The sequence below is a fragment of the Hyposmocoma kahamanoa genome, unplaced genomic scaffold, assembly GCF_003589595.1.
Source record: "Hyposmocoma kahamanoa isolate Upper Pololo Valley unplaced genomic scaffold, ASM358959v1 64, whole genome shotgun sequence".
Classification (NCBI taxonomy): domain Eukaryota; kingdom Metazoa; phylum Arthropoda; class Insecta; order Lepidoptera; family Cosmopterigidae; genus Hyposmocoma; species Hyposmocoma kahamanoa.
Window position 1 is genome coordinate 9,290,770 of NW_020653852.1, and position 12,524 is coordinate 9,303,293.

The 12,524-nt window shown below is 35.8% G+C and overlaps 1 protein-coding gene across 1 annotated transcript in view; it reads right to left on the bottom strand.

The window, feature by feature from the left end:
• Positions 1 to 7,340: 7,340 nt before the first annotated feature.
• The window catches only part of LOC113230996 (alpha-amylase 2-like), a 6,765-nt gene continuing 1,581 nt past the window's right edge, over positions 7,341 to 12,524 (bottom strand). Inside the window, exons 4-9 of the mRNA XM_026465125.1 lie at positions 9,779 to 9,959; positions 9,430 to 9,545; positions 8,843 to 9,350; positions 8,437 to 8,637; positions 7,625 to 7,786; positions 7,341 to 7,456 (exon numbers count right to left, since the gene is read on the bottom strand). Of these exons, the coding sequence (XP_026320910.1) occupies positions 7,445 to 7,456; positions 7,625 to 7,786; positions 8,437 to 8,637; positions 8,843 to 9,350; positions 9,430 to 9,545; positions 9,779 to 9,959 (1,180 nt within the window). The 3' untranslated portion in view covers positions 7,341 to 7,444. The remainder of the gene's footprint in view (positions 7,457 to 7,624; positions 7,787 to 8,436; positions 8,638 to 8,842; positions 9,351 to 9,429; positions 9,546 to 9,778; positions 9,960 to 12,524) is intronic.

Genomic DNA, 12,524 nt, shown 5'->3' on the forward strand with positions numbered 1-12,524 from the left:
CCCAAGTCCCCCGAAGCAAGGAGTGCATGCACGGGTGGGGTTACAGCACGAAGTGCGCATGTCCGTGTGGTGTCTCTCCCCGGACAATGGCACATCTTTTGTCCTGCCCTGCGTGTCCCTCCACCTGCACACGCGAGGACCTGTACAACGCTACTGATAATGCTATCTTAGTCGCTAAGTACTGGTCCTCACAAATATAAACGTCAGAGTCGACACGCCAAGAAGAAGAAGATGTATATATCAAGTATTTTTCTTTCCTTTTTTTTAAGAAATTGCAATTATACTTTTCACCCACATTGATACGACGAAGTCGTGAGTTCTAATAGAGTTCCTCCAACTCTATCAGTAAAAGAGAAAACTGATTTAATATATTAACACAGATTTTATTAAAATATATATAACGTAAAAGTCACACCTTGATATGAGTGATAATTCTATGAGGCGACAAAAATTATACAACCAGCAACAGCAGTATCATACCCGTTATTTCATACTAGGGCAACACATCACAGTGTTGAAAAGTTAAAAACATTCGCTGACCTTCACATGTTTCGTATTCGTACGAGTATAGAAATGATGTAATCTAAATAAAGCCGGTTCTTAGCACAGAATACATAAACGTATGAAACTTAAAATTTTACAGTCCATCAACGTAGCCAAAATTGGATACTATGTTTACTCTACAAAAACTTTCACCGACAGAAAATAGAAAAGAATAGAATAGAAAGCATTTGATACACCTAAGCCGCAAAATAGAAAGAATAAACAAAAAAGAAAAGTAGAACAGATAAAAAAGTGACAAACATTTTAGTGAAATTACAGGCTCATGGGACTTATTAACTTATCTCTCAGGTTAAAGGACGCAGTGGCAGTGTCGCTCAGATCTTTGCGAATTAAAGCTATGAGAGGCATAATTAGTAACGAACAGTTTTTGTTTTTGTTTGTAGGCCGAATTAGTAAAAATCGATACTTCTTTGGTCACGTAGCAAGTGTTATTTTGTCTATTGAGAAAGTCTGCATAAAATTTTTTTGAGTTTATATAAAAAAAATGGTTAGAAATCACATTTGATAGTGTTTCGAGCGTTTCGTATGAATAAAATACTTGAAATACTTTTGGTATGCTTAATAAATGGAAAAAAAATACACATTAACATTTCATTTTAAAACAATTCACTTTAATAAAAAGATCAATACTACCTTCCATCGTAATAATGTCATATTCGTTGACTTACAATCGGTATCACAATTTCATATTAATTTGCATTAAGAGTATTTAATTCTAACAAAGAATTTATGCAACCAAGATAGAATAGAATAGAATATGTTAATTTGGCATCACAAACACAAAGAAAAACAAAATACTTAACATATTTACATTTTTAAGAAAAGAACAAGAGACTTATGCAAAATTTACATTAAGGGTGTGTTAAACATTAACAAAAACATGCGTTGATAACGTGATGCCATGCCTGAAAACATTGTGAGTCATTACAGGTGGTCCCACACCAGGCTAAGCCTGTCCTGTGACGACCCTTTTACGGTTTCAATTTCTTAACCCCGGCATTGCATAGCGTTATACGTTGCGTTACTAGTTACTAGATAGAGTTATTATTTGTTTCACAATCTCTGTGATCCAAATGACCAGTTCCCAGGTTCGATTCCCGGTAGGATTAATTTAGGAAATGAACTATTCAAATTGGTTCTTGGTCCGGGTGTTCCGGGTAGTGCTTTGAAGGAAATTGTATTACTCTCCTTTCTAGCTTTATACTAGAGTTTCTTGCTCGTTCTTCTCGAGTAAGTCAGCGCAGTGAATGAGCAGTAGCTTAAAAAATGACATTTTTAAGTGTAAATTTATTTTACCTATGGAATAAATTATTTTTTTACTTTGAATTTTACCTCATACCCCTGAATTTTGTTGTGATTTTTTGAACCTGATAGTTTGGGTGTGATTGTCTGTCTCATTATTACATTATTATGTCACGATATATCTCAGTTACCCTGTATGCAGTTCTGTTACTACAGCAGTTGACCTCCAACTCAATTTGAAATATAAAAAATGTATCATCTTAGTGACTAACAATGTAGAGTCTCATGTAAAGACATAAATACTTTAGATTTTTTCTTTTTTTGATTCTAAGCAATTATTAGTCCAATACCATCTTTTTGATCCAACAATCAAAATTTGATATAGAAAATGCATAGTAGGTGATTACTATAATACGATGGATAAAACTGAATGTCATAAGGATGTGAGCAATTCTACACTGAAGTACACTTTAAGCCGGAAGATCTAAGCCTGTAGAAACCAAAATCTAAATTTAACTACTATACATATAGAAAATAAATGGTATTGTTTGACCTTGACGTTACCTATTAGCTTTAGTAAAACCGCTCAAACTAATTTAGGTATAGACGTGATTACTACTGACGAGACTACTACGCTTTTTTGTGAACCTACTATCTTTATTGCCTTATTATTTTAACTTACTTCCGTAACATAAAATACACCCTAGTGCACCCTAGTGCACTATAAATTTCCGGAACTGGCCACTTACATAAACAATATTTAAAAAGTAATTATAATATTTGAAAATGGAACTCTTTGTCTGTAGAATACAGTTTGTTTCATCTGACTGTCACTTGTTTTTACATTGTGGCGTCATTTTAGAAATTGGTTGTCTACATCACCATGGATTTAACTCGTGAAAATTTTCGTAATATGATTTTCTACGACTTTAAGTGTAATTTAACAGCTCAGCGGAACTTCGCTCGGCTTCAAACTGTTTTTGGCGATGAAGCACCATGCAAGACGATTATTTATTGCTGGTTTGCAGAATTCAACCGCGGTCTTGTGAATCTCAGTGACGGTCGCCCGCCCACTGCTGTAAACAACAAAAACATGATGATGATGCGGATGCTGTGCGCCGCATGATCAAAACAGACAGGAATGTGACATACCATGATATTCGGGCATCTTTAGGCGTTGGCATGAGTCAAATATAATCAATATTACACAAACATTTCGGTGTGAAAAAGCTGTGCTCTCGGTGGATCTCACACAATTTGACTGAGGCTCAAAAAACGGATCGCATTACTTGGTGCAATGCCATTCTTATCAGACTTTGAATTGGAGAATTGGAACACGACCATTTGTTTGCCGGAAGTTATTGACAAACTCCGTAAACGCCGTATTATCTTGCACCATGATAACGCCAGTTCTTACACGGCCAGACAGACAAATGAATTTTTGAAGGTGAACAACGTTGACCTTATGAGACATCCTATGTACAGTCTCTACCTGGCACCTTGTGACTTTTATTTATTTCCAAAAATTAAGAACCAGTTACGCGGTCAACGATTTTCATCACCTGAAGAGACTGTGGAAGAGTATGAAAAATATGTTTCAGAGATTGTCACGGAGGAGTGGCATAAATGTTTTCAAAATTGGCTATTTCGTATGAAAAAGTGAGGAGAATATTTTGAGAAACAATAAATTTATTTCTGACCATTTATAATATTTTTTTCTTATTCATTCCTGAAACTTATAGTGCGCCTCACGTACGAACAACGTAAGTAACTAGTGCGTTCATTCAATTTGCGTAAATATTGTATATATGTATGTATATGTAGCGTAATTGTAATGGTTGACGATAATATTTATCCCCTTAAATGCTTGCCAAGAAGGACCTCTATTTTTTATATTAACACTTCGCTACACATACTACTATTTACATTATATTATTTACACGTAACTGAATTTGAGCAAATTACACTATAAACTACCTATTAAAATTTTGTAGGTTGTAACCGGTGACTAAACGGGAACACAGGTTCGTAAATGGACCTACAAGAGCATTTTATACTATTCCGTATTTTTTTATTTCAATCCCTAGAGTTTCTTATTCATTATTCCCAGGGAAGTCTGCCTTACGATTGAGTAGTAGGGTATAACCAATATGTCATGATTTAACGTAATAATAACACACACAAAAACAGCCTCGCGTTAGGGAAACCCTGTGTCTCGGGTGTCATGGACACACACATAGACAACTACAAATTACACTTAAACTCACGAGAGAAATAAATGTGGGCCATAATAAATATTTCTCCCGGCCCGGGAATCGAAGCCTGAGTCGCAGACCGACATGATAACCGTTCGGCCACAGAGGCAGTTAAAATTACTATATTTTACTTTCAGTATATAGTCTTTTGCTCTATCAATTGATGAGTTTTATGAACTGATTGTGAACGAACACGCAACTATACTCATTCACGTAATTAAAATGTTAATGCTAATTTTCAGAGCTATTTTTAAATTAAAATTGTTGTGTCTATATACTAATATAGATATTTACGAACAGGATTTATTTTTACTTCGTATTTTAACACGGGGTATACTCGCGTATACGAGGTGTGTACATATATATATATATATATATATGTGTATATATATATATACACATGTCGTAAGATCAGTACCATTGTGATTGGAAATAAATTATGATTATTATTATAATTTTGTTAAGTTTCTGTGGAACTAATGTAGCAATTTCTGGTCCATCATGAATTCAGATTGAAAACAGAAAAACAAAAGAACTTAACTTAAATATTGTTTGCGTGGCCCTAAGTGGATAATAGTAGGGTAGACATTTGTGATACCATTACACTGCATTTTGTTCATTGTGTAGCGCGTGCGTATCACGCAAACTGCACATAATTTTTAACTTTTTTAAATTTATTAAGAATAAAAAGTAATAAGTACTAAAGCCTCGGCTCCGACTTTTTTACAGCCTTTGGAGTCGAAACCCTCATAAATCTGTACAGAATTTTATACAAAAAATTAACAGGCTGTCTAGGAAACCCAAGGACCGGTAGCTACCTTGCTCAACGTATTAACATAGTTATACAAAGGGGGAACGCTGCCAGCACATTGGACACATTGCCGCGCGAACCACATTTTATTCATATAATTTAATCCTAGTGTTACTTTCTAGTATTTAAGCTTTTATTGTACCTGTATATTTCAACTTATTGTCTAATAAAAGCGAAGTAACAAATATAAATCGAAGTATGTAAGATGACATGCAAAACATGTATTCATGTTTTCGTATATTTTTTTATTTTTATTTTATCTTATTATACCTATCTCATTGTAAAAGTGCAAGGTAATATATTTGTACATATCAGATTTAAATAAAAGGTAGTCATTTCTTTAGTTCCTACAAACTAAACGACTATGGTTTTTATAATTTTTGATAATAATGATAGTCAGGCAGAATATTAAGCGTATTTACATTGAAATCTTTTACAGGACGACTTGTATTGGAAGGCAGTTTAGATACAAAGGCTTGAAACTTGTGCAAGTAAGAGTAGTGGTTCAAAAACAGAATCCTGTGTATAGAGAGGGTTTCAAGACACGAGACGCAAAACAACTTTGCTACCGAGCGAAACACACAACTTTTCACTTCACTATAGCGAGGAAAATGGTAGAATTATTTGTAAGTCAATGGGTAGAAAGAAAGAAAAACATTTGAACTGTAACAAATCAGTTTTAATAAACAAAATTAGTTATCGTTGTCAATTTAATGTCAACAATAATAAGAATAAAATATACCAACGGATTTAAATTACATAAATAATGTATGACAAATCGCGTACCGTGTCATTATCTTTTTTTTCATCGAAAGGAAAAGTTAGGTGCACCGTAGTCTATTGTGAAGTTCGAATTCCAAAAACCTTTCGCAAGCTAGCGTGGAAAAAACGCTTTTGCACGCAGATTTCTAATGAGAAAGAAAGCCTTTCCGAGCTAGTGAGGTGAAAAATTGATTGATATATATGTATACCTATACACAAATCAGACTTTCATTTTATAGCATTAGATGTTATTTATTCTTCAGGACTCATTGTAGCTCAGTTACTCATCTCTCCATCCATGATATATAAATCTAGCTTTTCTGCGATCAACAAAATGCCTGTCAAGCGAAATATTCAGGCCAATCTTTTGGAATTATGTACAGTCAACAGAATATCAAGACGTATCTTGTTCCATTGCACTGGAGGCGATTTTCGAACAAAAATGTGTAGTCTGATGTGCTGTTGTCCGTACATGCAATACGTATTATGCAATTTCGCAACAGCTTACAAAGGTCCAAACTTTTATATGGTTCTATTTAATGAAATATGTAAACTGTGATTTTCAGAACATTATGTATTTAATATTCGTATTAGTGTTTACAACATATTTCTAAAAGGTTTGTCGACACAAACCTTCTACACCAAGACCAAATTCCACAACATTTCGTTCATTTATACGTTGAATTTTTGAACTATGTATATAAATATTGGACAAGATCACATACGTTGCTCTGCCCCCAAAGTAAGTAACTAAAGCACTTGTGTTGTGGGAATCGGAAACAACGACGGTACATACCACAGACACCCAGACCCGAGACAATATAGAAAATGTATTTTTTTTTCTACGCCGTCTCGGCCAGGGATGAAAACTGATGTGCCAACCACTCGACCACCGTACATTTTTAGTAATAAAATGATATTAATGCTAAACCTCATTATAGCAGTACTGCCTGTTTCCGCTGCCAAGCAGTAATATAACCATTATTGCGTACCGGTTTTGAGGGGTAAGGGTACTGGTGAAATTACAGACACATGGGATTGCTCGTCTTATGTCTCAGAGTGACGGGCGCAGTGGTAGTGCCCCTCAGATTTTTGCGATTTACAGCTCTGAATGTCACTGAAACTGTTATGGACAGACATGTCGCATAACACCAGACGCACGACTTGTTCGTCCCGTTATTTGGTATCAATTTATATATCATATACATATGTATATATTATCATAAAAAAACCTCCGTTTCCTGCATCACCTCACTTTGTCCTACATGATCAATTAAGTTCTTAAAAAATTGCCTAGTCTGGTGTATGTGTCGGTACAATCGTATAGCAATGTCAATCACTAACAGTAGAGATGGGAAAAACTACTTATTTTTTTAAGCGTTTAAACGTTGTGCTTTTTTAAACGCTTTTCACTTAAATGCTTGTTAGTTTGAAGCTTACTAAATCGATTAGAAAAACGTTTAAACGCATAGACTTTTATGTTAAATGTATGATTATGCAACGTTGTGTTGGTAGCGAAAAGCAAGAGTAGACCACTAAAGGTTTTAAGATAAGTAAGTTGACACGTTGACGAATTAATTTGTTTACGAAATATAGATGGCGGAACGTGTTTATGTGCTTATTTTAAAAAGCAAACTTTTTTAAGTGTGTTTCGTTGCAAGTTAAATTTCTTTGTCGGTAGATAAAACATGTGATAGGAAATACAAATAAACGGTGAATTTTTTTATTGGAAGAAAGCGTTTTATTTTATTTTTATAAAACATATTGTTGTTCATGTTTTCCGGTTTCGTCTTGCTTGTCTTCAATAAGATTACAGGCGACTCTGAAACACAGACACGTATGAATTAAAGTTCAGTGTATTAGTGATCTTCAATAATTAGAATTTTATAAGAAACATACTAGATAAAGTTTCATATAATTTTTTCTCGTAATTAAGCATAATTAAGTCTACGTATTAAAATCAATTATAATATTATGTTATGTAGCGTACCTCTGATCCAACATGTATGGCCAGAATTATATCGTGCTCTTGCGGGCCGATGGTGATCTGTGCTCGGCCATCGTTGCCCACTGTGATGGTTTTGCCCTCACACGAATTGCCTACTTTGTTGCCCGATATCACGTCGCAGTAGCGACCCGCTGGGAGACACGTCTACAATGTATTCCATTTTCAAGATCACGAAGATAACTTAAATTCAATTTGTGTAGAGCCTATACTAAGAAAAAGTAAGGAAATTATTTTACGAGGTTTGAGAATCACCTGCGTTGGTTCCCTGTTGAATCGCCACGTTAAGGTAGCAAGTGCACGGTACGGTAAAGCTGTAATTTATTGGTAGTTGACCTAACTAGATAATACACATTTAACACATTCGCGCGTGTTACGTTCGATGCCGCTCTAAGCATTTGTAAGTGATGTAGAACAACGTACTATTACGTCGTTTAATTTGTTTTATTTCATCGAGTTACGTAAGAGAACGTTATCAGGCTATACAAAATCTTAATATTGACGTCATTGCTCTACAATATATGAAAACATTGAATCTCTAGCGACACGCAGTATCGAAATTTCACACAGGGTAAGTAAGCACTACTCACACATGGCAATCATCGCTGGCATATAGGCATAGCGTCGGCGGGCGCTATAGAGGCCAATGTTTATTGACGTCATTATCATTATTTCTTAGTAGAAGAAACGTTTATATATATATATAAACGTAAACTATCTGCCACAGCGGATTAGGCGGTAAAAGCACGATCCTCGCGCGAATGTGTTAATAAATAATCCTTCTAAAAATTACAAACCTGCAAGTTCTCATTTAGGTTCCAACTGTCATTGTTAATAGCGATGAAGGCGCGGTTGCCTCGGCAAAAAGCGATCTGACTATTCCCATTGTCCCACCAGTCGTTCAAACCTGCATCTCCTGCTACGTTCCTGAAGCCTACCATGTTGTAGATCTGACGCCAACGGTGCTGGCACACCCAGCCGTTACCACACGTACCATCCTAAAATTTACAATAAAGCACCTAGGAATATTCGCTCATTATCAAAATGGAAATTAATAAGAAAAGATATACCTATATACCATACTTACCTGCAACAAATATATTACGTTATCATTAGATAATGTAGTGTCAAAAGATAACATACATAATTTAAAAATTACATTCGCACATTATTATTTTAAGTAGCCATGTATTTTAAACTCACCGAATTGATAGCGGGGGATATGATATTACCATTGCTGTCCATTGGGGGTCCAACTTCACTGTCCCAGAAGTCGAAACTGCTCATAATCTGGGGTTCTCCGTACGGATGTGCGAGTAGGAATGCTATTGCACCTTTATATGCCTTGGGTTCTTTATAGGTCAGGATACCACCTCCGCCACCGTGACCTCTTTCATTGTCGTGATTGTCAATGAAGGTAAAAGAGTCTTGGTGAGCCAAAAGACCCCATTGCGGCCCCCAATTATTTAGCCATCTGAGCTGATTTTGTCCCCTAAAGCACCTACTTAACTCCCTTCCAACTATAAACTCTGTAACTACTCCTATAGGCGTATACTCGTTTCTACTAATGGCTTCACCGCCGTAGTCAATAACTTCTTGATAGATGTAAGGTCGAGCGTTCGCGGGGAACCCGTGGTTTGTATTCAAGTTGTGAAGACGATCGTAAATTATACGAAGATCTCCTGGCCACATGTGTTTTGCTGCGTCAATCCTATCAATTGCAAATAATTCAGCGCCGGTTTCTTTAGATATTAATATGATATGATTCATTTTGTAACTAAGTTACTCACCTGAAACCAGCAACTCCCATGTCGATGAGTGTATTCATATAATTGACAATCATTTGTCTTACGTGTTCATTACCTTGGTTCAAATCTTTTAACCCCGAAAGTTCACAATTACGTACCTAAAACAACACAATAAACAAAGTTTGGATTACATTTTTTTACACTCAGGATTGAACATTAAAGAAACTCATAAAGTTTCTCATAAATTGAAGTGAAGAATGATTAACCGTTAACACACATTTTTCGTTTAACTTAATCATCATTAGTAATATGTATTAAGCATAACTACTGTAAATAAATGAAAAAAATAATTTTATATCTTTGAATGAAATGCGTTTTGAAATTTCCTTACGTTGACAGCATTCTGAGTCCAGTCACTGTCGGAAATGCCGCATACTGGATAGTTGAAGTGCTCCCTCCTGTAAGGCACAGCGGGGTAATACCACTGATTAAATATCGCAGTACTACCCGCAGTACCTACGTTCGTTGGAGGCTCACCCGTCATATGGTTTATCACGGCATCTACGTATATTCTGAAAGAAAATACTTGTTACTAAAATGAACTGCATGTCTGGTCGTTCGTGTTAACAAGAACTATGAACTCCAAAGTACTTAAAAGATGCGCCAATTTTAAGTTGAATTTAGACATATTGTATCCTTCTAAGACTTCGGAAACTACAATGGGAAAAACGCTAAGCTACCAAAGTATTTTCTATTAAATACAAATTATACGCTTTAGGCCTAAACAAATAATAATAATAATAACAATAACGCTCACACTCTATATAGCCGCCGCTCTACGGAAACCATGTTTCGCGGGTGCCGTGAACACATACATAGACAACCACAAATTACACCCAAACTCACGAGAGAAATAAATGTAGGCCATACAAATATTTCTCCCGACCCGGGCGTAGAACCTAGGACCTCTGCGTGGCAGTTCGGCATGGTAACCGTTCAGCCTCGGAGGTAGTTATATAAGCATGCCCCCAATTTTATATAAAAAACGCTTTTTCTAGATATCTCATAGTCGCATTGGTCGTATAATATGTAGCGCTAAATTGGAATGCGATATTTTCATTAAAATGTATACAGCGTTGTGTACACGAATCTGAATAATATTATAATGTACATATTGATATACACGGGGCCTTAGGAAGATAAACGTGCGTATATTCATGAGTGAGTAGCCCTCCAAACCTATAATAATATACCCATACAGTAAGTTACATAATTTTTATTGAAACATTTTTTTTTGTAACCGTCACAATGCCCGATCTGTTGCCGAGCCGGGTGAAAGACATGTACGGCCTGCATTTATTTCTCTCGTGAGTTTGGATGTAATTTGTGGTTGTCTCTTTGTGTATCCCTGTCTTTAGCCCCTATAGCCCATAACCCCGCACTAGGAAAACCCTAGGGGGGTTAACCTAGTGCGGGGATAGTCCCGCACTAGGGAGTATAGGGATACTCATGGGAGTATGTGCGTTATTATACGTATATAAGAAAATCTCGCATTGGAATAAATTTTATGTAATATCATTCTTATGACTGGATTACCTGACTCCTGCGTTATTGCAACGTCGAATCATGCTAGCTAATTGTTGCTCGTTTCCTGACCGGGTATGCAATATGTATGACATCGACTGGTAGCGTTCCCACCAAGGACGGTTGTAGCCCCATAATACTACATTTTCATTTGGAGGGGAAATCTGTAATTATAATGAAGGTACAGTACGTTATATATTATATCTACACACTTATAAACATTGATATTCATTGCATTTAGGTAATTATTTGCTTTTAAGGATACAATTTTTTTATGATATCAAATGGAACGAACAAGTCATACGACGGGAGTAGTGATACGCCTGCCTACAACAGTTGCAGTGACACTCAGAGTTTTAAATCGCAAAGATCTAAGGGGCACTGCCACAGTGTCCTTCCCCTTTGGACATAAGTTGAAAATTTGTAACCTTTAAAGCCGGAACGCAATAATGCTCACAATACTACTTGGCGGGAGAAATAGGCAAGGTGGTAGTACTTCCAAGACCGAACCTTTCTCAGGGCGCTCTACTATTACTTAAAAGGAAGTATTTAATCCATTTATGATTCTGTTTAGGTAAATTGTCGTTTAATTTCCAGTCACCTGTATCCCTCCAAAGCCTCTAGGTCCCAGGAATATTTCACATTCGGCAGCAATATCATCCCACTTCCATTCAAAAAGATGCACGTTTACCGACCGGCCAGCAACATAGTATGGATTCTTGTACGCTTTAGCTAACGTCAAAAGTGCTAAGCCCAATAGTATTAAGCTTAGTTTCTTCTGAAAAAGTCGTAGAGGGACAAATTAAATTTGGAACGTGTATTATATATACATTACAGGCTGGCCCATTTATATTGGTAAAAGTTTTTTTTAGGTAGAAGACATTGTAATGGCCCATTTAAATAAAACGTATTTCCAGGAAAATTAATAGTCTAGAATTTTTTATATGTACTTTTTCGATAATTAGAAAATTATCTAAAATATTTTAAATTTTTATTGAATTGATATTCAATTATTTTTTGTGAAATTACTCCACTAGTTTGTTATAATTATTAATACAAAGATCGAACACTCAGAAAAATTCCTTCGATCCGGCCGGATTGGAACCGACGTCTTCTAGCTTACCGTGGCAGACGCTATACCAACCAAGCTTATCTAACATAACTGCGCAATCTAAGAACAAACACAAAAATTGCTCACCAACTTCACTTGATTTAGTGGAATAGTTTTCAATGATGACAAGACAAGAGATGAAGTAGACAATTGTCAAAAAAATACGTTTATGTTCGCCACGCTGCCCCAATGCGGGTTGGGGAAATCACATGTATTTCGAGGGTTGTGAACTTTATTCAACGCGCAGGTTTCCTCACTATGTTGTACTTCACCGAAAAGCTCATGATAAATATATATATAATATTCCACACAAAAAAATATTGTAACTTGTAAACTACTGATTTTCTCAGAACTAATATTTATTTTAAATGGATCATTACGATGTCCTATACCTTAAAAAAATGTGCCACTGTAAATGGACCATTTAAAGAATAATTAGATA